This window comes from Anopheles arabiensis, chromosome X (assembly GCF_016920715.1).
Source record: "Anopheles arabiensis isolate DONGOLA chromosome X, AaraD3, whole genome shotgun sequence".
Classification (NCBI taxonomy): Eukaryota; Metazoa; Arthropoda; class Insecta; order Diptera; family Culicidae; genus Anopheles; species Anopheles arabiensis.
This window is the reverse complement of record NC_053519.1, coordinates 112,672-138,528: the sequence shown is the minus strand read 5'-3', so window position 1 is coordinate 138,528 and position 25,857 is coordinate 112,672. Positions and strand designations below refer to the sequence as shown.

At 47.1% G+C, this 25,857-nt stretch overlaps 2 protein-coding genes across 13 annotated transcripts in view; both read right to left on the bottom strand.

Moving 5' to 3' along the window:
• Nucleotides 1–2,508: 2,508 nt before the first annotated feature.
• LOC120906053 (tumor necrosis factor receptor superfamily member wengen) lies at nt 2,509–17,367 on the bottom strand. Of its 2 annotated transcripts, none has more exons than XM_040317455.1 (5): nt 16,810–17,367; nt 10,149–10,586; nt 9,852–10,053; nt 7,481–7,639; nt 2,509–5,560 (listed from the first exon to the last, which is right to left on the bottom strand). In XM_040317455.1, exons 1-5 carry the CDS (start codon nt 16,825–16,827, stop codon nt 5,361–5,363), a joined length of 1,017 nt encoding a protein of 338 aa, XP_040173389.1. In that variant the 5' UTR covers nt 16,828–17,367; the 3' UTR covers nt 2,509–5,360. The 2 variants fall into 2 exon arrangements, with proteins under 2 accessions (XP_040173389.1, XP_040173390.1); XM_040317456.1 differs by lacking the exon at nt 16,810–17,367 and adding an exon at nt 16,517–16,737.
• A 3,143-nt stretch (nt 17,368–20,510) lies between these two features.
• The window catches only part of LOC120906721 (Ca(2+)/calmodulin-responsive adenylate cyclase), a 54,239-nt gene continuing 48,892 nt past the window's right edge, over nt 20,511–25,857 (bottom strand). For 10 of the 11 annotated variants that reach the window (XM_040318610.1, XM_040318612.1, XM_040318606.1 and 7 more), the window contains 3 exons: nt 22,941–25,744; nt 22,160–22,863; nt 20,511–22,053 (listed from right to left, as the gene is read on the bottom strand). In XM_040318610.1, the coding sequence (XP_040174544.1) occupies nt 21,767–22,053; nt 22,160–22,863; nt 22,941–25,744 (3,795 nt within the window). In that variant the 3' untranslated portion in view covers nt 20,511–21,766. The remainder of the gene's footprint in view (nt 22,054–22,159; nt 22,864–22,940; nt 25,745–25,857) is intronic. The other variant, XM_040318616.1, reaches the window with a different exon arrangement.

Sequence of the window (25,857 nt, the reverse complement as noted above, 5' to 3'; positions counted from 1 at the left end):
TTTAAAAACGGGTTTCGATGCGGGTTTCAAAGTGAACGTTACAGATGGGAAAACGTTGGAAAACATATATGTCATGAGTACATGAGAAATTAGAAGCAAAACAAAATTGCCACATTTTGATAAAAAAATGCTACGATTTGGAACTCCTTTTATTGGGAACTATAACATCGGGTGCAAATTTTTTGTAAGAAATTAAATTTAACAGACTTCTGGGCTTCAACATAGGAGGTCAACATATGAGATGTTGTTTTGACGTTTGGTTGCTTGTTATATTTAGTGCTATTGTTTTTACGGGATTATATTTTTATTCTATGGGCTATAATGCTGTGGGTGAATGAGGCCTTTATGCTCAAAGTATCTATAAAAATAAATAATAATTCTTTTATTACTGTACATCCATTTTCTTAGGCAGCGCAACAAAAAATCTGTAATCTGAGTTTGGCTTTTGGGTTTTTTTTACATGTCTCGGCATTCCAAGAAGACCTTACAGAACATCAACAAACCTTTTTTGCAAATTCTTCTTTTATTTTCAGCTCTTGCTTAGATATCCACACGACACTGTACGATGGGATGCTGTTGACTGTAAAGTTTTGGCCACCATGCACCTGAGCCCCTGAGAAAGATGGACCTTCTTTATATTTTTTTTAGCAGCCGTTTCTAAAATTCGTATTATGGTGTCCCATAAACTCAACTCTTTCATACTTCGTAATTAATAGTAAACTCTTACTATCAAAACTGCAAAATGCCACGCTTATCATTCGTTTCAGAGGCCTAAAGTCTCTACAAAAGAATCCGTTCACATTCGCTACATCCAATGAGTACGATTGCGTGCAATTTTGTTCCCGTAAAGATATACAGTGGAACTTCTCATAACGAGAGTCTCTTATTACAAGTTTTTCACAAAACAATCAAATCTAAATGATACATAAAAATCTCTCTTAAAGAGTAAAATTTCCTATAACGAGCAATATCTCTCGTGTTCGAGATACGTTTTTTGGAAGCAGATCTGATATCAAGTTCACGATCGGTAAACATTGACCATTTGTCTAAATTTTGACTATCGCTTACGCAAATGAGAGTTTACATCCTCAGGAGGCGATGTGTCATATAATTGAATGATGTATAAGTGTGTGATATACTGATATACTGACGAGTGCTGTAAATTTGATATCAATGAATTTATAGTGATATTTGAAAGTTTAGTGCGAGCTGAAGATGGTTCATCACAAATCTTCCATCGATATGACAAAAAAGGTATAAAAAGTCTAGCAGGAAATTTTTAACAGTTTAGTAAGGAACTGTCCCTAGACATAAGCCGATAAAAAATCTTTTAATGTTGTTATTGTTTGTCATATCAAGTGGTGATTTATTATTATTATTTTTCCTTTTTTCCGTAAACATCATCCAAACGAAATTGTGGGCTTACAAGCAATTCACTTGTACAAGCAAATGGAAATTGTAATTTTTGGAAAATGTTAAGGGAAATACTAAAACAATCACCCACTTTTTTTTAAGAAAATGTATCAATCATAATGGCAAAGAATTGAGAGTACACTCCAAAAGTATTACCAATTATGCATAAGTATTACAAAGACATTATTCATTTTTTCAAATGCATATATGTGCTTCACACCAGCACTGGAACCTGCTAAACCTGTGCTAGAACCAATTACCGTATTTTAGTATGTATAACGATCCCCCTAACGAATATCTCAATAGTTTTGAAAAAGAAGTGCTTAAGTGGTCCGTTTTTATGAATTTGAATGAGCAATTTAAGGATCCAGTGAGATCCGTTTCCTGAGGTTTCAGTTCTGTTTTTGTCCCTTTTTCATTTCCTTTGCAACACTCATTGCTTTTTCCAGCATTTTATTTGCGGATATCCATGATCCATGCACGAATGGCTGAGACACCTCAGGTGTAAACGAAAATTTGCCACCCGGGTCGACCCCCTTAATCTGATTTAGGTGATTTTTTATCTAAAAGGTGGTTCTATACGCTAAAATACGGTTTTTGACTTCTCACACCAACTATAGGATTACACTCGTTATGCAAGGTACTGTATATTGCGTACAATTTACATGCAACTTGCACTTATCTTGCATTGCACTTGCTTTCAACTTGCATTAAACTTTCCGAAGCCTTACATGCAACACTCGCCTGCGGGCGCCTACGGTTCGGACGTTTTCCTTCCATTCCCATCTGTTGCTCTACGGGCGTTCTTCACAAGCGGTGGACTGAGGTTCAATCTCGGCAAACCACGGGCAAATGATTTACATTCCCGGAAACCAGATGCTCCGTACTTCAACTGTTCTGAAGGGCGGGTTGCGCACGTGTGTATGCGTATGATGAATGGTGAAATACATCACCGCACACATGTGTGGAGAAAAAAATGAAAAGAACCGCAACCATACCCAACGAAGACGGTCGCCGTGCTCTTCGGCTCTCTTTCTAGTTCTCTTTCTTTCACTCTCTTACTTTTAGCCGTCCCCAAAAGCACAACTCAGCGGGAAAGATAAACAGTGCGCCGTGTTTATTCGTTCGGAACTGTGATGTGCTGAAGCCGAGTTTGAAATTGATGCAAAGATGCGTACCGACACAAAAATAAACCGCCCTACCTCCCCGCGCTCGTTTCGGCCCAGCTCGGGCTGGCAGTTGTTGCAGTCGCAATGTGCAGCTGCTGCCACGTTGTCGCGTTGGCGGGAATGATGGACGACTCACGACAACGATTCGCGCCCGGCTGCCACTGCGCTGCACTGTGTTGTATATTTCACGCACCGATCGTTCGATTCTTGGCAGAGCCGCAACGTGCGATGGGCTGTCCCCATGGCTGCCAGTATTGACCGATTGCCAACGAGCGCATCGCTTGGCACGGAACCGCACACACACACAGACACTGACCCTGACCCATGGGCGAACGACACCTGGCTCGATGCCGGTGGTGTCACTTTGCCACTGTCCGCTGTTTGCTGTCAGAACCATCAAAACTACCATGACGGCGTCCAAAAGCAAGAACAGGCAAGTTCAGTCTCCCTCCTCCAAAGATCGTTATACGGTAGGGAGTTTTGCCGTCTAGTCTGCGCTCAACATCTATGTTTTGTTTTGTTTTGTTTTTTTTGTTTTTTTTTTTATAGATGCTACTATCTTTTTTGGAGGATATCCGAAGGTCTGTTTTTCTCCATCTCCAAAATATCTGATGCATCTCCTCGGTTGAAATCTGAATTTCAAAGCGAACATGACTTAGCTCTCAAACAGAATTTTCGAACGTTTGATGTTTGTATTTAAAGTTTGCAAACCGCTCTGTAATCTCAGTCGATCCAAGCACCAAGATCCAAGTTTAATGTCCCGACATCTTCGTCTAGAGTGACACCTGGTGCTTGAAGTACATCCGAAAATGCCAGTTAACGATTCCGTATGCTTGAACAGGTATCAAAAACACCTCGGATATTTCCTTCTCCAACTTCTCCAAATAAACACCTCAACCACCAAGTGAGGTGGAGTTTTTTTTTCTTCGTTTTTTGTTTTTGGTGACAAGTCACCTCCAGAGGTCTATGCGGTAGCCCACTCAAACAGTCCACTCACGTACGAAGTACGACGCATATGGCGGCCGGCAACGCGCTACACCAAGCGCATGTCATTGATGAACCGGGACGACGCGCTGGTCCAATTTGGTTGCAACATCGAAATCCGACTAGGACCGGGTGCGTCCGGCAGATGGCACTTTGGTGGAACTGCAACAGGCTATCTGTTGCCAACCCACCTCCCCACCCACTCACCCCATCACGCAGCGTACTGCGGGCAACAGCGACTAAGAGCACGCCGCACACGCTGCGCGATTCAGGCAATGTGCAAACCCCATGACCAAATCTAGATTAAGGACCGATTCGTCGTCCGTCCGCTTCGCTCCGCGGGCCACGGCACATTCCAATGCGTTTGCGAGCTCGCCCCCCTCTCCCCTTCCTCCCCCACGGGAACCCGCGGTGCGTGTCCCCTGGCTCCCTGTGTGTATGTCTCTCTCTCTCTATCTCTCTCTCTCTCTCTCTCTCTCTCTCTCTTTGTGTATACGCTTAGTTTACAATGTGAAAATGATAATGATGAGCGATAGGGTCGGGTTTTGCGCGCAGAAGACGGTTGTGGTTTACCCTTTTCTAACGATCGATACGCAATTTCGGGAACATGCTAGCAATATGCAAACAACAAATGTAAGAACACAAATAAAAACAAAAGAAGAACTTGAACGTGACCATAATGTTTGGTGGTGCGTCGTGTTTTTCTGGGCCTTGTGTTTTTCTTCTCTTCTCTTTCTTTTGCCGTTACCGCTGCCATTCCTCTTCTCTTCTCTCTTTCTCTCTTTCTTCCCTCTCTCTCTCTCTCTCTCTCTCTCTCTATTTCTCTCTGTATGTTTCTCCTTGTTTGTCGATTTCGTAAACCTTTTCGGTTTCTCCGCCCAGCGTATCTTCCCAGTTGGAAGCGAATCCAGCGACGAACAGACGCATTAACAGACAGGTTAGGTATTGCGGATAGTTTACTGGCTTAACTACAACTACTAACAAGCAAGCAAATAAGGGTAAGGAGCACACGTGCGGCATACCGTCCTCATACAACGCTGCTATCGTTTTTTGTTTTAAGCATGTTTGGTTCGACGTGTTGCATTCGCTAAAAACACTAATACATAAACACGCACACACACACATATACACATCCTACTACAGATTACAGGGTGTAGCTGAGACTGTGCACTGTGTATGTGCGCGGCAAAGGGTTAAGGGATATGTATAGGTATATGTACACTAACACTTAAAGGCACATCTTTTGCTTATTAGGTTTATCTTACTGCACTTTTCTTTATCTTTCTTTCATTATTTTCGCTTTCTTTCTTTCCTCTATCTCTCTTGCTCTTTCTTCTTTCGAGTTCTTTTTTTTCTCCTTCTCTTTCTCTCTTCTTCTCTCTCTCTCTGTATGCGTTTCGACATTCCCATTATGGGTTAACTTGCTTAAAACGTTCCTTTTCTTACACACTCGCCTCGACTCCTCGAATAATCGACAGCTTGGATTATCAGAAAGGATAAAGATATAAAGTGGGGAAAGTGGGGAGCGGAAAGGTAAGCTAAATATGTAACTCTTCGCGTGGGATTTGTACAGATTTAAATAATTGTTAGTCTAAGCCTTTTTGCCCGCATTCACTTCCCGTGCGCTCCAAAATCTTCGCATAATAAACGTTTCGTTTCCCTCCCACTGAGTCCCCACTTTTTTAGGTAAGCGCCAACGGCTAGTTACATTACGGCGCTACTCGATTTGTCGACTTCCTTCCGGTCTAGTGTACGGTCTCCCCTCCGCGGTGCTGCACACTGGCCTAGTACGCCCTAGTAGTGGCGGATGAGAGTGAGCGGCGGTGGAGTGGTGCTGTTGGTGGCAGCGGCCCCCGTTGGCGGGCGTGATGCCGGCGACCGGGGCTGGCGGGGCGGGGCCGGTGACTGGACGCGGGACGTGTCGATCGTCTCCTCGATGTACAGGTTGCCCGCCTTGGGCGGGACGTTGTGCGCCTTCTGGGCACATTTTTCATCTGCGATCGCGAAAGAAAGGAAGGAAGGGGGATCTGTTAGAAAATGTGGGAAAATTCGCAAGATGACATAGAGAAAGGGTGCATGGAGGACCTTAGCCGAAAATTGCAAGGTCCTCTCGTGCCTCACCCTCGCTATCTTGAGAATTGAGACAAAACAGGCATACTCTCCAGTGCTGCAAAATGTCGTGAGCATCACGGGATCGTGACAATCGCAAACAAAGACCATCTCGTTTTTCAGTGATAATTGCTGATAATCATTAAAAGCACTTGATGACATGCCGAAGATGACATGTGAGTGTTTGAGCCAAGCCTGATACTCTGACTGACAACGCTGAGCTGACTGCCATCTCAAGTATCACACCGATCAAGCTTTCCCGTGCTGCAATATGTAACTGTAGCTATCTACAAAACTAATGACTGAAACAAAATACATGTCTCCGTAGCACACTCAACTGTGATGATCTGAGGTGATACTCACACAGCTTGTGTGATCGGATTGGTGACATTGTTTCAACGAGCTTTTGGCCAGTCACTTGGTGGTGACATTTTCTCTGGCGGTGATCATCGCGATGGTCATGACACACTGCGAGTGGTCCCATGCAACGAAATCAGCATGCCCTCGCTTTGTCTGCTTTGTTGGGCAGAACGGGAAAGCATGTTGATTTTGTGAGTTGGAATGGTCCGAAGCCGTCCGGAGCTGTCGGGACAGTCCGGAGTCTTCCGAAGTCGTTCGGGTTTCATTTCCCCTTTATCAACATGCTTTACAGGGTTTACCTTGCCAATCGGGCGTCGTCAAAACGTTATCGGTCGCCGTAAATACTTTTTCGGGCGGCGTAAACCCTCAATTGGGCACTGTCATTTCTATTCGGACCTTGTGAAGTAAGAATCGGGCATAGTGCAGAATGAATGCCTCCTTCCAACTTATTAAAGCAACTCAACAATTCTAGTGGCGTACGCTGTCAAAAAACAGCATGTCGAAAATGCAAACAATGTTCCCGACACCATCCTTCCCTGGCATGAATTATAATGTGCACCCTGCACACTTGCACCGCCCACACACACATAGCCTTGTCGAGAGAGTTGCACAACCGTAGAGTGTGTGTGTGTGTGTGTGTGTGTGTGTGTGTGTGTGTGTGTGTCTTTGTGGTTTTGCTTTCTCAAAACTCATCGTCAATGGGAAATTGCATACATTGCGCACAAAAGGGACGACGACGACGAAGATGGCCGCAGCTCCAAATCGCCCCCATCAAGATTCCAACGGCAGCAACGGAACGAATTAACAAAACACCAAAATATTCTACTCCAGGGCCTATTTACCCATGTCTCCCCCATCCCTCCCCCGGTGGCCCGTCTGCGCCCATCGTACCTCAACGCGTTTGGTGGTTTTTGCTTTATTTATAAAACCTTAGCGCGTGCAACCACACACACAAATGAGCACAACAATGGGGTGGGATAGGGACTAAATAAATAGAATCCACCGTGCGCGTGGTTGACACGACACGCCAGAACAGCAACGCGGAGTTGACCGCATTGCGGGAATTTGCGGACCTCCAACCCGCCAAGACACCCAGCGTGGCAAGAAATTATGCAAGACCGCACCGTACCGGTCGGCGACAAAATGTGTTCCTCAACGCGGTGGGTGCCCAAAAGCCATCGCATTTAGCATATCGTTGCTCCACCTCCCCAGGCTTAATGAGCTATGAATCGGTAGAGTCGCCAGGGGAATTTACCGAAGTTGCATAAACACAACAAACCCTTGCCGCCACGTCCAGACGAAATGGTTGCTGCTCCTTCAAACACCCGGGTAAGCCAGATTTCGGATCTAGATCAGGAAGTGGCACGTGCTATATTTAGTCTGCTTCCTTCCAATATCGCCGCGAACGCTCATTCGCAGCAGCGACCGCCCGGACGTGTACTTACCGAGCAGCTGGTCGAGATAGACGCACCGGACCTCGATTGGATGGTGACCGGTACTGCGCAGCCGGCCGTGATCAAAGTTCTCCAGCAGGATCGGACCACTCTCGAGATGCTGCATGCTGGCCAGATGGCTCACGAGCTGGGCCGATAATGCTTCCATATCTGTCGAGTAGAAGAGACAAGAGCATACGAATGAGTACACGCGTTATGCGTCAATGCGTTAACGAGCGGGAATAGAGAGATAGAGAGAGATTAGCACACATGTTACCGGAAGTGCAACGGGCAGAAATGGTTCAAAGCAGAAAGGTGAAGCGAAAAATGAATGAAAACTGAGAACGACTTTTCCCTTTTTGGTGGTTGCTCTATACTGTGGCAGCTCGCGTTGATCATTTTATTATTTTTAACCCAAAGCACCTCTGCACCCAGCTGCAACGATTGCTGCCGCTGAGGATCCGGTAACCGGAAGCAAAGACATCGTGCCCGCTTCACCCTACCCCCTTAGAGCACGCACCAATCGACTGTTTGGTAAGCGTACAGGCGACACGACCACAAGAAGATGGTGCTACAGAGAACAAGAGAGAGAGAGAGAGAGAGAGAGAGAGAGAGAGAGAGAGAGAGAGAGAGAGAGAGAGGGGGTTGAAGGGAGAAAAAATCGACCCCAATATCCATCTGCAAACCCGCCACACTTTCCTCAGTATCCGAAGCGAAAAAAACACACACGCATCATTCCATAACCGTCAAACACGGCTTCTATTTTACTCTCTCAGCTACCAACGACCACGACAGGGGGTACACACCATAGCACCCCAAACGAACCACAAACAGGAATCGTTTCCATTTTCTGGGGTACTAATGGTTCCGAGCTAAAATTAAAAATCCCAAAAAGATGGTTCCGGCGCAAGATAGATACAGAACCAGCGAGAGAGAGAGAGAGAGAGAGAGAGAGAGAGAGACAGAGAGAGAGAGACAGAGAGAGAGAGAGAGAGAGAGAGAGAGAGGATGCTCTCAACGTGGTATAGCTCTAACTACGCCATCGTCATTACTTTGCACCGACTTCTTGACAACGGGTGTTCACTTGCTGTTTTTTTTTAATTCTAGGTTGTTATATTAGTATGTGCGAGTGTGTTTATGCATCTGGTGTACGTCTTAGATGGGTGCAGATGGGCAAACGTTTGGCAAAAAAAACCCTACGCCCTCCTCCTCCTCCTTCCCCCGTACATACGCACAGCGACTGCTGTTTCTTCTCTCTCTTGGCGCTGCTGGCACACGCCTGTCATCACTAATCTGTTCACACCTAACCCTATTTATGGCACACGGACGTATTGCGATGTGTTCCGGCGCTCCCCGAACAAAGCAGTCATTCTGGTACTGGAAAAGTCACTACAACAAACAACAACAAAACTGATCGGTGGATCATGTATCGGAGGTCGAATGCCCTCTCACTCGGGTTCAATCTATTTTGGGGCACTCCCGGAGCAGTTCTCGATGCGATACATTCGGGAAAGACGTCAAACCTGCAGGTTGCTCTGCTGGCTGTATGTACTGGTCTGTTATATTGTCCTTGTCATATATTGTAGCCGGGAGATGGATGTTATGGCTCAATCAGCAATAACTTCCCATGGTATTAAACCATTCGGGAGATATTTAGGATACAAACAACTAAACATTGAACAAGGATATTGCATAGAATTGAAGCGATGTGGCAAGACCGCAAGGTACTTAAGATTCTGATGCTTTGCTAGTCTTGTATACTTTATTGTAAGGATAACAATGTTTCACATTATACGTGTTTGTGTCAGGTCATAATTCTTGCAAACTATCAAATTTATATGTATTCTAGATTCTATAGCAATATAGAAGTTAGGACTAATTCTTCTGCGCATTTGTAAATATATCATCTAATAGCACTTTCGCATTGCACAGTTGCAATCACAATGCCTTCAGAATGTAAAGAATATTGCATAAAGGGTTTCTACTCATAATTCTGGGAAATAATTCTGGATAAACCATTCATCGCCTTCATGTCGGGTGTTGTTTTCATCATATCTTAGTTAAGATTATGATGTCGTCATTCATTAGAATTCGTTGTACGAGATTCGTGTCCAATACAAACTCCCCCAAAATATCTAGGACCAAGTGCCATTCTATTATGAGGACCGTTTTGATATGAGATCCCAGACACATGCAGAATAGAGACAGAGTCCAGAGACGGCAAATTAGAGAATATATCCAACATTGGAGCTATTGCTAACATTACAGTTATTGAAGGTCCCGGGCTTCAATAGTATGGTGATCTCATAGTATTTCAAATTTGAGATCTAACTGGAATTCAATAATAAGTACGAGTTTAAGTAGCGTTGCCGCTTCTACCTACCGGCGTCAAAGTGCTTCTCGATGCGGCGCCACTGACGGCTCTGGTTGAGTGCGACGCAGGCGGCAGCGAGCAGGAACAACAAGCAGCCGATGATGGCGAGCAGCAACGATGCCACCTGCCAGTCCCACAGGATCTCCTCGGTGCTAGCGGCCGGCATGACCCGCCGGTAGCCCTCCATTCCGTCCGCCTCTTTCCGGCGCTCCTGCAAACCACAAACCGAGACAGACAGAATCGTTCATCTAATCAGCATCCAAATCCCCCGCTCCTCCGTATCACTCCAACCACCACTATCCTTACCTCTTTCCAGTGATGATCCCGGGTTCGACCGACCGATACGATCCCGTTACCGTTCCCCTCGGGCAGATGGGGGTACGGGCGATGAGCCGTCGCCGTCAGGTCCTTCATCGTGCCGCATACCGTGTTCATGTAGTCCTGGCACGGGCGCAGCACGACCTGGTGGTCGGCACAGACTCGGCACGGGACGCAATCGTCCACGGTCGGGTCCCACCAGCTGGCCCGCGGCTCACAGGCCGCCGCCACCAGCATCGTGCTGCCACCGCCGTCCGGCCCATCCCCCAGATCCATCAGCTGCAGTAGGATCGCAAGCAGCACCAGTGTCGCCGTCGGTACCCTGCCGCGGCGGCCCCCTGTCGTCCGTCCGTCCGGGCGACGACGCCCCGCCTGCTGTGACATTCCACCCGTCCCGTGCGGCATCTGGCCGTGCTGTGTGGGGAGCTGGGGGGCGACCAAGAAAAAGAAGAAGAAGAAAAAGAAGAAGAGCAAGAGAACGATTGAGTAAAACAGCAAACGGGGCGGCTTGAATTAAAAATGCGACAAGATTGCGGCACACCGGAAGCGTGGTAGAGTGGCGGTCCATGTTCGGGAGAGCGTTCGGGAGCGTTGCAAAGAAATTCATTCATTAACTCAACCGAAATAGGCACATACACACACATCGCACATCGTAAAACGAGCAGGAAGGGGGAGCTTCCCTTCCCCTCTCTCCAGTATCCCCAAATGTGGCACGAGAGCTAGTGTCCACTTCCGGTTGGTTTTCAACTAAATCCACGCCCCATCCCGCTGATAGGCATCGATCACGAATCGTTTTCAATGTTTCCGAGGGATATGTTGTGGTGGTATTGTAGGGGGGGGGATGATCGCTATGGGCAGGTGAATATTAAATGCCACCCTTTCCTTCAAACTAATCTTACTCCCTTCTTTGTAGCGTTTTTTTAAGCGAGAGAGAGAGAGACCTAAAATTTAACGTTTGTTGGAGCTCAGTAGGGGGAATGAAGCAAACTGAAGGGCTACGATGATTGAAAGGGCTAAGTGAGTGATGAGTGAGTGCAAAAAGGAGGACGCCGGTGTAAAGCTGCCACAGAAAAATGCAATACATTAGTGCTCTTAAAGCATGAAGAAGAAGAGAAGTTTAATAGAAGGAGCAAAGTACGATTCAATTAATTTGTTCGGCCTTTCTCGTCCAGGCCTCATCAAAATCAATCAATGAAAAGGTACAATACAAATACATTGAGAAGGAAAAAAGAGACAGACAGAAATAACGAGAGAAAGAGAAAGAGAAGAAAAAAATAGTCTCTTATGTAACAATCGTCACACTGCCGCTGGAATGCATAATTTCTACTTCCTTCAACTTAGACTTCAACTTTTGAGTGACTCCAAACAGACACATCGGAGCAGAAGGGATTACGGGAGGGTGGAAGGGAGGGGAGTTGTTTGTGTTGGACTCCACTTCCTGCACCGGTAACGCACTGCAGCGTGACTGACGTGCCGTGTTTGGTTCCGGTGAAGCGGGTGGTCAAAGTTCGCTGCAAGCAATCGGGGGTTCTCCCCTACTACCGACCCTTGTGCACTCCTCCCACTCAAAGGGTGTTATTGCATGCTTTGCAACGTGCAGCGCGTTACAAACTAGGAGTTTTTCCTTCCCGAGTAAATCCTCACACGAGCGAGCAAAATGGAAATGGCCGCAAAATGTATTGTTGTTTTGTCAGAATTTCAGCCCACGGCTCCCCACTGCCCATCACGTGCAAGTGTTTACAAATAATGCTCATTTGCAAGTGGAGGGAATGGGGGGGAGGGGTTCAACCCATTTGCAATATCTTACATCCGTTAAACTCCAACTGAACTATGATTGTTTTTTTTTTTTTTGGAAAATGTCTAACAATGTCGAATTAAACCTATGCAAAGTAGCAACGTATGCACACACCTTCCCAAGATGAGCGCATTCATCGCCCAGGACCCCCCCCCCCCCCCCCCCCGAAAGCCTCCCGGCTATGCAAAGTAGCAACGTATGCACACACCTTCCCAAGATGAGCGCATTCATCGCCCAGGACCCCCCCCCCCGAAAGCCTCCCGGAAACAGGGGGCAGCAGGGAATGCGCTGAGATATACAGCCGCGTATTTGTTTACTGGCGCAACTACTGCGGCCAGTGCACGTCCGAAACACATGTCATCATGGTGGCTGGAAAAACAATGGCCAAAGATGGCTCGCTCCTCCCCCGGGGTATCGCCGCGCCCGCGTGTGAGATTGCTTCGATTAAATAAATCCTCCGCTGGCCGGGACCCCTATCTCATCGCACAGAGCCGCTCAGAACAGATTTTATTGCCCATCAAAACCTCGCGTAAGCAATACGGCCGAAGCCGTTCTTTCTGAATAAAAAAAAACCTCGCGTGCCCAGGGCGATCTAGATCTGGTATGCGCAACCTTCCATTTTTCTCCGTACCTTTACTCGAGAAAACAGAAAACCGACGACCAAATGACGTCAATGCGCACCATGCACAGCACCATGCGCACCAAACAGCTTATTCGGGGATGGGAGCAAAATTAGTGCTAGATATTGTTGTGCACGAGTGCAGCTAAACCATCCTCTGCCTCGAACCTCGGAAATGAGTGCGTTGCTCTGCGCAAGATGCCTAATGTCCTCGCCCATCCCACTCACCCCCTGTGATGACCAACCAGAGCATCAATTATACCCGAACCGGACCACAATTACCAGTGCAAGTACCTCCCTCCCATCGGAATGCCTTCGAACCGTAAATTCGCAAACAAGGCACAGAAAAGAACACTGTACACATGTGGTAGCCATCTTTTCTGCGTTAGCGTTTGTTTACAACGCTGAGCAGCAGAGTTTATATTGCTGAGAGACGTGTTAATGATGTGCAGCTTCACCTCTACACGATGGCAAATCTCGTGCGTTGGAGAACCAATAAAAAAAACAAAACCGTCGTATCCTCTTTTCCAGTTCCCGGAATTTTGCTATTTCGGTGCCCAGAAATTGTGGTACAACCTGGAGAGAGAGAGATGGCGTAGAAGCATTACATTACATTAGAAAACTCCTACGAAGAGTAGAAAAAAGTACATTTTGTTCCGTGATCAGGTTGATGTACAGCAGTGATTCCCAAAGCGATCCCAAACCGCCCACCAGTGCCCAGGCGCCTTTTTCAGTGGGCGATAAGACTGAAACAGTTTACAGATGTGTGGTGATGACTGATCGGTATTGGCAAATCTTACTTTTCTATTTACTAAAATCGTCTGACAGGTCGTATCGGGAGTTAGGCACTTTTTATATATACTTTATTGATTATTTGACTGCATTATTTGAGATAGATATATTGATAGAGATCGATAGATTTGAGATACTATCATCGGAAGTCTACATCCTGTCCGTTTCAATAAATCAATTTCGAATTCGAATTCGACGAATTCAGCAAATTCACAATGTGCTTTTTTACTTTCATATGTCCAATTGGACGCTAGCATGACCGATGGCATGGATCTGAAGTTATGCAGGAAGAGGTGAGATACATCGCAAATATCAGGATACTAAAAAAATAGTATAGAATACTTTTTTGTGGAATCAGCAGGACACAGTACCTCATAAATTAGACACTTTTTATCTCTGAACTCTTTCCATTTTTATATCAGTATGTGTTTTTTTAATTATTTTTGTTGCAAATCTTTTGTTTTCCCCCTATTCATAGTAATCGAAATTTGAACAAAACATTCTATAAAACAGCCGTGGAATATCACAAAACGTGTATAAACTAAGTGGAGAAAAATTGTCAGATTATCAAGTAAGGTACAGGTGTTCTGCTGTAGGAACAATTACATTATTGTTACGAAATTAATGATAAATCGATATACTAGAAGAGGACAATTATCCTTAGCCTGATTTTCCTTGTCTAAGGCCGAAGGAGACTAAGGAGACTAAGTAGAAAATCTAAAATCTACTGGATCAAAAATAAGCTCCCAATAATAAAATTAAGATTAAGAATAAATTTAATAAATATTTTAAAAAATAAAATGCAAGGAAAAAAGCAAGACGAATAGTTTTTGTAGATTTTCTAATATGATCAATGTTAGTTTCAATGATAAACAGACCACTTACGATTTAGACCTTGAGGATTGATATTTCTTTAAGTCTGTGAGTAGCAGCAGTATGTCGATAGAGCCCTACTCCTCCTTAGCTATTTTATTGGAAAATAGGCAGTCCTACTTAATGACAGAACATCAATGGGTTCACGCTCAGACCGAATCTAGCAGTACACGCTTCCTCCGCCCATCAACAACTACAGGAGGTATACATTTAACGTTTAGAATACAATCCCGATAATAGAAAATTTTCTTCTTTTCTTCTTTTTTTTTCTTCTTAAAACAAGTTGCCTAATGCCATTAATTAAGTTACTTATAAATCTCCAATAGACAACTAATCTCGCAAAAGAACTACTACTGAAAGGACTTTTTTGTTTTTAAATAGACTTACCACATGTATATGAATTGATGATTGAAGATGAGTCAGGAAATAAATCTAAAATCTCCTAACTACCCTCTCTTTCCACATCGAGCATCGATCTCATTACTACTAACTTACTTGTGTGCACGTCGTTGCTACTACATTCTCTGTAGCGACGTTCGTGCGCTTACCGATTACACCAGGCGAGCACCCGACCGAACGTACGCTTATAGAGCGTTTTATCGTGTCTCAATCCGGTCGTGCTGCAGCACCGTATCGATTTCACATTTCCCCACGGCTACTACGATGATATCCTACCCACCTTTTCTGTCACCTTTGTTTGGGCAGCGTTTTCAGCAGAACAGTGTAAGTTCCTTTTCCTCTTCTCCACCACCACACGCTCTCTCCCTTTCCCCCTCATTTGTCCAATTCCAGTGACATTCTGGACACGCGACACGGCCACAGCACACACGCGCCCAAAGTGAGCCAAAAGCCTTACGGGCGGCACACGCGTGCCCGTTGTGCGTTTTTTTAAAGTTCAACCTCCCTTCCCCACATCTCTTACCACCTTCCCCTCCATCTTCCGGTTGAGCGTGTGCCCTTCTGACCGACTTCCGGATGGCTAAATGCGGCATTTCTTTTGTAATTTCTCTTCCCGTGTCTCCCCAACGCTTCCGCCTGTGCTTTCTTTCGGCCATTTTTTTTTGCTTGAATTAAGGTGCGTTTTTTACGACGCTGCGTGAGTGGAATGAGAAATTTCACCGGAACGCCGCGACGGATTTCCAAATGCGGGCAGCGCTCTGCTCACCCTGCTGCAACAAACTTCCTTACGGTTCTGTAACGAGTGATCGAGTGTGGGTGTAATGAGAATGCAATTTGTAACGTTTCTGGTGAGCAGTAGAGAGGAAAACGGATATTTTGTTGTTGTTTTTTTAACATCGGAAGTGAAAAGGGGCCTTGTTTTTGTTGCAGTGAAGTCCGCTCAAACAAGGCGCGTTTCATGTTGTGCCGAGTTTCGCTTGCTCCATTCTCGCCCGAGGGCGACAACTTCCGGGGGCTTCGAACCCTTTTAAGGGAGGAACCCACACGCACACGCATCTGGTTCAAAAACACACAATAGCGGTACAGCTACGGTGCTACAACAACCGGAAGCGACCGTTAATCCTCTCTCTCTCTCTCTCTCTCTCTCTCTCTCTCTCTCTCTCTCTCTCTCTCTCTGTCTCTCTCTCTCTCTCTATCTCTCTATCTCTCTCTCTCTCTCTCTCTCTCTATCCTCTCTCTCTCTCGCTGTCGTGTTGCCGCCACCAACCCAAAGCGGAGCCTGGTAGTGAGGGCGTATGTCGTTTGCTGTACTTCCCGTACGTGCCGCTTTCTTTTGCCCGCACGTGCGTACCCTTCTGCTTTTGAAGCCCTTCGCCCTACCCCGTTTCCTCCTCATGTCTTCCGGCCCCTACAGAAACAAGTCCCCTGCGAGCACGATTGGGTCTGAGAAGGCTCAGCAAAGAGCGGCACAAACGAAAAAAAAATCAGGGCCCAAGAAAGCTTCTCGATCTTGCGTTCAAGTGCCGCGCCCGCGCTTCCTTTTTTCTGTTCCAACTACAACTGTCCAAACTCGACACACACACACATACACACACACACACACACACACACACACACACACACACACACACACACACACACAAACGCATACATTCGGGGTGGACGTTTCGCTCGATGCTTGATGGATGGGCTTGATGGATGGACGCGTTATCTGCGACGTCTGTGTGCTGTTGATCTGTTCTGTGCTGCTCTTATGCTTGATTGACGGATGAAGGTCCTCCAGATGCAGTGGCTTTTCTGCCTCCAGAGTAAATCCGCTCGTACGCACATTCACACACACACGCACGCACGCACACTTACGATCGCCCACTCACTCACTTGCTTGCTGTCTGGTCGCTTTCTCTCGCCTCGATTTTGCGGGTCGAGTTCACCCAACCAAGAAACAGCGACAGCGACACGAGATGAAGACCGTTTTAAGGGTTGATTGGGGGTAAGAGCAAATGGTGATGCATGCCTGGGCTCAATTTTCTTTACCACTGTCCTGTTTGTGTATGTTTGCGTCTTGGTCACTAACTCTTGTCGCTTCCACCCCTCTCCCTCTCCTCTCCCGCCCAGCCCCAAACAGGGAAGCAATCAAATAGCAAGCCCAATTCCAAACCGTTCACACTTACATCGCGCATCACCCGCATCAATTGCTGTTGCTGCTGCTGCACCGGCGGCAATAAGGTTCGTAACTGTTTCGTATACTCTTTTACTACCTCTACTCACTATCTCTTTTTTAAGATATGCACTACACACCCACTCTCAGGCACACCGTAGTAGTTTGGGGGTTTTGCTCACCGCACAGAACAAATGTTACATTTACACATCAAACTGGGTGCAGCATTTACGCGCACACACGCCACAACAACACACTGGAGTGGTTCACAAGCGTTCGTTTCTCCGTTTCCTTATTTTCCTTATTTTTGCTTTTTTTTTTGTTTTGTTTGTTTCTCGCTTCTTCGAGCTATTCCTTAACCCGATTGTCGATGTGCGTTCCACGCTGCGGGTTCGTGCGCCCGGCAGAGGGTTTTTTTGTTTTCGATCCGTTCGGTTTGGTTGCTCTCGTCTGTTTGACCGTACCGCACACACGGCAGCAGGCAGCAAGCAGCGAGTCGCAGCCCGACCCCTGGAACCGAACGGGAACCGAAGGCAAGCCCCCGGCCCCGGACGCGGCTTGAGCAGTGCACGCATGCATGAACTGAACCGCGGTGGCGGTTCGTGCGGTTCGGTCGCTTGTTCTCGGGGCTGGCAAGGAAAAAGTATTGGGATGACAAAATCGTTCGATTGTATAAATACAATAAATTTTATAATGCTAAAGGCAATTTTGCATAGATTGTTTAAAGCGGTAGTAATGCATAATTTTAGTAAAAATAATCGAAAACATAAAAAAGTTATCAACAGCACTGACGGAACGATTTTCTTTTGTCTTTTCAAAACGAATGTCTTCCTAATATGAATTTCTCTTACTTCCATAAGCATAAGATGTTATTGAGTAGCACGAGTTGATGACATTATCACAGAACTGTTCCCGTTGACTATTATTTGTACACAGTCGTTTGCTACAGTTGTTGCCACCAAATTTAGGCTCTAAAGCATCATTTTTTGACAGTGCGCATCAATTTTTGACTCCAACGCACTTAATTTTGTCTGTAAGTCATCAATTTTTGACTCTTGTAGACAACGTGATAATTTTACACGGTTTTTTATTTTGATTTTTAACAATTGTTTTTTACATCGCATAAACGATACAAAAACCGTGTAAATTGATAGTTTTTTTAGGAAAAAATAATGATTTTTTATAAATTATAAAGCCACTGTTAACGCCTGAAGATACATGCCAGCTTTTTGCGCTCTATTAATAAACAAATAAACATTATTTTTACACAGTTTCAGAAATATAGTTATTTGTTGTAAATAAAGTGATTGACTGACAGTTAAAAATTGATGTCTTAGAGACAAAAATTGATGCGCACTGTCAAAAATTTTTGGTTTAGAGGCCAATTTTGTGAAACGCTGCCAAAAATTTGGCGCCTTAGAGACAAAAATAGGAGAGTTAGAGCCGCTATTCAGCGAAAACGGCTGTATGCAAAGCAAGATATACGTTTATACAAGAATAAAAAATCCAATATGAATTATAGGAAACAGCACATTTAGATGTTTTATTTCATATTTTAAATGTTACAAATTGAACAAATACGATCTAGGTGTTGACATATATATATTTTTATATATATATATATATATATATATATATATATATATATATATATATATATATATATATATATATAAATATATATATATAAATATATATATATATATATATATATATATATATATATATATATATATATATATATATATATATATATATATATATATATATATTTATAGTCACTTTCCAGTTTCACTTTAAGTTTTCAAATTCCTTGCAGGAGAATTCACGCTTTGCTGCGTATCTTATTGGTTAATAAATATGCGTGCCAATTGTACATGCTAACCGTTCCTTTCCCCTTGGAAAAAAATAATCAACAAGTATATTGAATTTAATAAAAAATCAGAATTCGTTGCGTTCTTATGCAGTGCTAACACTGATCGAGCTTTTACAACTATTAATAATTGTTATTATGTATTCAGAATATTTCCATTATCGCGCCATTCACAACGATTTTATCATGTTCTTGTTGCTTATTTAATTGAAAAGACGTAGAAATAAACAAAACTCAAATAGCTGGTACATTATGTTGTGATTTATCGAAACCTTCTGTTTCTCCATACTTGAGATATAAAACTAAAAAAATAAATAAAAAAAACTCTTCTCCGGACTACCCCGGCTCTAGGAGGATTGGGCTTGGATGTGTACAAAAATACTTCTGTTTGTATGCGCCACTACTAAAAGCCGAAGCGAATAGATTAGGAATGCTTTCTCATAACAAAACGGGACAGAATGAACCGCCCCGGCCAAGCGTTCTCCGCGCCGTTCTTCCTACGAATACGCATTCGCACTTGGTTCTGGCCTTTGGCGGGACCGTGCTACGGCTCCTAACCAGCTGCTTCTCTTTCGCCCATCGTGCGTACTTTCCCGCTCGCTCTCCAATGCAATCTTGCGCGTAATCGACCCGCCAAGCTGACATGCAACATTGTGTGCTGCCCCTTTTCGTGTCGTATACAATCGTAAATTGCATCAAAAACATCGCATACAAAGTTCCGAGGAAATGGGGCGCTGTGTGGTCTTCGCTCAGTAACGATCTCGGGTATAATTTAAAGTACAAATCCGTACCCGTATATCTCAACTCGCTTCCACTTTACCACGCACACGCACAACAGAGCATTTCACCGTATGGTCTTATTACGATTATTATTGACAGTTTTATTCGTTATTCCAGTGAAGTATATAAATAATAGTTACAAAAACAAAAACTGCGCTTTCTTTTCCAACGATCTGTGGTGTTTCGCGTTTTGGTATGCTACAACAATCGTCCACTCTCCGGTCGCCAACCTCGCACAGCAAATGGAGCATTATTCCCTCTCGGGCTGCCGGCTTCAAATGAAATCTATGGAGCCGCAGCCACCCCTAAAGTCAGCATCCCCATATCCCCTTCAACATGAGCAAAAAGTGTGTTTGTTGACAGTAGGGACGCGCGCCGTGGCGTTGGGTGTTGGAGAAGTGCTGTGCTAGTGCACAGGCCGCTGCTCTTAAACTGAGAAGAGGAGGTTGCGATTGAATTTGAAACCGAATCGGGAAAAAGGCAATCAGTCTGCTTCCAAGGGACACATCTCAAAACATGCGTGCATGTGTGTGTGTGTTTGTGGTGGGAAATCTGTGCGTTTGAGTTTTACATTCGTATTAAGTAGTCTAATTCTAGTAGTCCAAAGCTTGCATGAGATTTTAGTAGTTCCGCGCTCGAGGGCGAGCCGTAATATGCACCATAGCTGACGCACGAATATAAATATATATATATATATATATATATATATATATATATATATATATATATATATATATATATATATATATATATATATATATATATATATATATATATATATAAGTATTTATACATACTACACTGCATTAGTCTCTTAGTTACGCTCGCGCACCAGCATAGTTTGTTTAGTTGATGTATCAACACTTCTAAGAAGGGAGATAATTTACAACAAACCACCCTCCCCGCTACACCGAGAAGAGCGTTTGTAATCCTGGGAGCGTCCTGTCCAATGTACACCGCGAAAAGATAATACAAATCAAAGGAGCAGAGTGTTTGCAAACAGAGAGAAAGAGAGAGAGAAAGAGAAAGAGGATAAGGAGTATACTCATATACAAACGGAATTTCAAAAGCTCACCAAATTCATGTTCAATAGCAAGAAAACAATAGAAAAAAAAGAAATGCACGGTGTGTACATAACGCTAAACATTCGAGGCTATCTCTCTCTCTATCTCTCTCTATCTCTCTCTCTCGGCATCTCGTTTTTTTTGTCTCTTACGAGTTAGTTTGTACAGCTGTACCGCTACTACCTAACTGCTAATACCACCATCACCTCCTCCCCCTTTCCCACTGCAGAATTCACGTATCACACTGAATCATCCCAACGTTTGTGTTTGTAAGGAAAGGAGAATCTCATCATTGCCAGAAAGGAGCGCCAATGTCCATACGATCACTGAGATTACACACACGTCATATGCCGCTTTGCAGCCACCACTTACTACTACTACCTCCTCCCCCTCCGTGGAGTTTGGCATCATCCCACCGAAGCGCGCTACATCCCTGGCAGCCCAGATACGTAAGGCATCTCTCTCTCTCCTCTGCTAGCTTTGTGCATCTAAAACACTCCATCCCATCATCATCACCATCCAGCGCTTAACCATCACGAAGGGAAAAAAGACAACCATCAAACGGTTGGAAGAAATCAAGTAGGCCACACTAGTAGCAGGAAAGGTTGAGATTCATTTGTTTTTGTAAGCATTTTGAAGGCGCTAAAAATAGACGGAGCTGAAAGATGGAATGTGTGTTAAAAATAAAAAAAAAGTCTATGGCACAACAAATCAACTCGGGAGTGTAGGAATACATTCAAAAAAGGATTCCTACGAGGTGCAGCACCGTCCAGTTAAGGTTCTAATAAGGCAAGTAAGTGTGGGTTTGTGTGTGTGTTTGGAGTTGAGGATCCGGAAAGCGCAGCAGGAAGCAACCAAACAGTGGGATGATGACAAAAACCTCGCAGTAGAAGAGTTTACACGACTCATTCACTGTTCTTGGTTAGTTCAATTCCAAATCCATATTCGAAGAAAAAAAAAAACAAAAATCCTTCGCTTCGTGACCTCACAACTTAGCGCTAAACGGTTCCCCAAAAACCTGCTCCTCTAGAATTAATGTACAACATTATGCACTCTTCGCGCTTCAACTTCCCCTCGCACTATCCATTCAATCCCTTCTACGATGCATTTGATGGCGCATGCGTTTCGCCCAACGGTGAACCGGGCTGCGGCGGCGGCGGCGGTGGTGGGGACGTCGGTGGTGGGGGCGGTGTTGGTGGAGGCGGCGGCGGCTGCCGGGAACCGTGCCGCGACGAGACGCGCTCCAGCTGCTCTCATCCGACCGGGCCGAACTTGTTGGTGATTTTGTGCGACGCGCTCACGATCGCCATCTCGTGGCGCGAGTCCAGATCACAGTCGTACAGCCCGCTCAGCGAGTCGAGGCTGAGCAGCCGGCTGCTGGCGCGGGACGAGATCGAGGTGTCGTCCACGTCCGGCGCATTGTACAGCGAGTTCACGTCGGACAGGGCGCCTTCCGCGTCGGTCAGCCCGGCCTCATTGAGCAGGGAAATGTTTTCCAGCCCCGGCTCGTCCGTGATGTAGCCGGTACTTTCGGCGCCACCTGCGGGAGAGAGAGAGAGCAAGAAACCGGAAGTGAGAGCGAAAGTTTATCCCGGCTGCACGGCGGGAAGACATAGGGAGAGAGATAGATAGAGAGCGCATCTTACCAGTGGCCTCCTCCCGGCACTCGTCGTCACTCCACTCGGACTGGCTTTCGACCGGGTTCGAGTCGAGCGATTGGTGGTTGTGGTGCGATGAGCCATTGTTGTCCCGCCCGCCACCGGCAGCATTACCTACAGCGACACCGCCGCTGCTAGCACCACCGTCCCGTTCCAGCTGGGCACCGTACGTGAGCTCGTCGGTGATGTAGTTCCGGTTGGCGGACCCGGTGCCCTCCGAGTTGCTCAAACATCGTTCGCGCCGCTCGTGCGCACGCTGCTGACGGTTTGCGCGCAACCGACGCTGGCCACCGCTCCGCTGCCCGTTCTCCTCATCGTTCTCATCGTCCTCTTCGTCCTCGTCGTCATCATCTTCCTCCTCCTCCTCATCATCCTCCTGCTCCTCATCCACGTCATCTTCCTCTTCCTCCTCCTCGTCATCCTCCTCGTCGTCCCGATCTCGAGCGATCGCCCGGTCTAGCTCGCGCTCCCGCCGGCTGTAGTGGTGGCGCTCCCCCACACTGCGCATATCCTCGTCCGCCTCAATGTTGGACGACGTGTCGTTAGTCGACTTGGTCGCGTGATAGTTGCGATGGCGATGGTGCTGCATTTGGTTAAGCTGTTGCTGCTGCTGCTGGTGTTGCATTCGGCCCTTCAGCTCGCTCTTGCGATAATCGTGGATGATCTCACACGACTCGGTATCAGATGTTTGACTGCAAAACGAAAAAAGAAGAAACATTATTTAACATAAAACAACTGCCACGACACGCTAAACACGCCGATCACTTACAGGTGGCTCGATTCGGAGGGATTCTTGTTGCGCGTTGCCTCCTTGATCGCCTCCAGCGTGCCCGGGTGCTTGGCGACGAGCAGATTGTTCACGTTCCGCACCCGTTCCAGCGAGCCGTCGTGAACGGTCTGCTGCTGCTGCTCGAACGCACCACCCTTGAGCTGATCCTCCGCATTCGGTCCGTCGCCTCCGTCACTAACCACCGACAACTGCGCAAGCAGCGGGCGTGACTGGGACTCGTTCATGCGCCGCTGCAACTCCCGCTCGAACGGCGATTTCGGATACGCCGCCGCCGCCGTTGGTGCCGTTATCATCCCGGGGCCACAACCACCCTTCTCGTGGTACTCGAAGCTGTTGCACGATTCGCCCTTGTTGTGGGCGGACGATGACTTGGTCTCGGCCGTCGTGCTCGTCACCTCGAAGTCGCGCAGGTTGCCGAAATCGATCGGGCTCAGCTTCGGAGGCGAGGTCGGATCGACCTGTATGTCGCACGGGTAGAGATACTGCAGGGCTGGATTGCCACCACCGCCGGCAGCGTGCACACCGCCGGCCGTGCCGAACACCGGCAGCGGTGACTGCGGCTCGCCGTCAAAGTCCTCCCCCTCGGTCGTCTTCGAGTAGCTCTCGTCGGACGAGCTGACCGACGGGGAGTGGGGCCGCGAGCTCAGATCGTCCGTCGAGGACAGCTCGCGGCATTCGTCGTACTCGGTCGGCAGCTTGGGCAGCGGTTTGATGTACTGCTTCAGCACGGAAGCCGATTGTTGGCGCTGCTGCTGGTGATGATGGTGGTTGTGATGATGATGGTTCGGATGACTGTATTGTTGCTGCTGCTGATGATGAATGTAAGCCGGCTGCTGTTGCTTGCTGTGATGATGGTGCTGCTGCTGTTGCTGCTGCTGCTGCTGCTGCTGCTGCATGTGCTGATGACGCACCAGGGCGGGCTGCGACATGCCGTAAGCGTATCCTTGTCCAATGATCGCATGCGGAAACACGGAGGACGTCGTCGCGTACCTCGGTGGCTCGTACATCGGTATCTGGTGCTGTTGCTGCTGCTGCTGCTGCTGCTGTATTTGCTGAATCGGTTTGATGATGGCATTCCCAATAATACCACTCCCACCGGAAGCACCGCCGAGAAGTGGTTCGTTTTCGGACGCGGTCGCATACAGGCCCCGATTGTTAGAGTTGTGGTGTTCCTGCTGCTGCTGATGGTGGTGATGGTTGCGTATTTTGTGCCCATTGTTAAGATGGTCGCGCCCAAGCGGCAACAGCTGCTGATGGTGGTTGAAGTTGTTCTCGTCCAGATCGGTCACGTTCGGGTTTTCGATGATGTTAAAGTTCTCGCGTATGTTGTAGCTCGTCGCGGGCAGCTGCACACCGGCGCCCAACTGCGACGACGTCGGCTGCTCCTGCTGCTTGTGTGCTGATGCCGCCGCCCCCGGCTGCCCGTGATGGTGATAGTCGTAGTTGCGCTTGCCGTAGTTCTCCAGCCCGTGGTGGAAGCCACTGTTGCTCAGGATGTGATTGTTGTTGATGTTGTTGTGCTGCTTGTACACGCCGCCCTTCACCTGCTGCTGTTGCGGTTGTGCTGCTTGAGCGGGGTTTGAGTACGACTGGGGGTAGTGGAACGATTGCATCGAGTTTTTCGACGCTTGTCCCTGATTGTGCAGATGTTTCATCTGGAGCTGCTGATTTTGCACCATTTGTTGTTGCTGCTGCTGTTGCTGCTGGTGTAGCAGATTGGGGCTTTCGAGAAAGTTGTAGCTTTCCTTCTTGCTGCTGTAGCTGCCGCCATCGTGCTGCCAGCGACCGTTCTTGCCCGTTGCCGCTTCCATCTCCATGCGTTGTTTCATGTTAGAGTTTGATCCAAGCTGTTGTTGCTGTTGCTGCTGCTGCTGTTGCTGTACTAATCCTGCCATGTTCCCGTTCGGCGTCATCATGTATTGATGGTGTAGTGCTGCTGCACCAGCTCGATCGCGTCCCAACGATGCATTACCGGATGCTCCCATCGTACCACCCGTCTCGCCCGTACCCGTACCGCCGACCATCGCCAGCACGGCCGTCGACCCGACCGCATCCACCGACTGCTGCTGCTGCTGCACGACACTACTAGCCCCTCCGCCGCCTCCACCACCGCCAGCAAGGCCGTTAGTCACCATGCCGCCCGCGAACAGATGCTGCTCATTCTGCTCGCACAGGAAGTACGTCACCATGTCGCCCTTGCCCTTCACCTTGATCTGCCCGCGGCACCGAAACTCAAAATGCGACCCCTGCAAGCTATCCACCACCTCCTGCGTCACCTGCGTGTAGCCCGGTATGCCGGTCGAGTCCATGCGCGACGCCACATTGACCGTATTGCCCCAGATGTCGTACTGCGGTTTCCGGGCGCCAATCACACCCGCCACCACCGGTCCCACATTGACGCCCACGCGCAGCATAAAGTTGTTGTACGAGTTTTCGTTGATGTTTTTCAGCGTGATGCGCATCGCCTTCACAAAGTCGACCAGCGCCGTCATGAGCCGCCGCATCGAGCCCGGCTCAGACGGCAGCATCTTGTGCTCGGGGATCAGCCCGACCGCCGCCATGTACGTGCTGCCGACCGTTTTGATCTTGTCGATCGCGTGGAACCGCTCCTCGCACAGCAGCTCGTCGAAGTCGGCAATGATTTCGTTCAGCAGCCGCAAGCACTCCACGCCCTGGTTCGACCCGTCCAGCTCGGTGTAGAACTCGTGGAAGTTCGGCACGCTCGCGAAGATGACGCCCACCTTGCTGTAGCTCTGGTGGTACAGGTCCTGTCGCATGGTCGCCTGCCGGAATGAAAAGAGCACCGTTCTTAAAAGAGTTAACACATATTGCGCGTGCGCGCGCGCGTCACGCACACAACAACCCCGCTCTGTGCTCGATTTTAAAAACCGCGAAA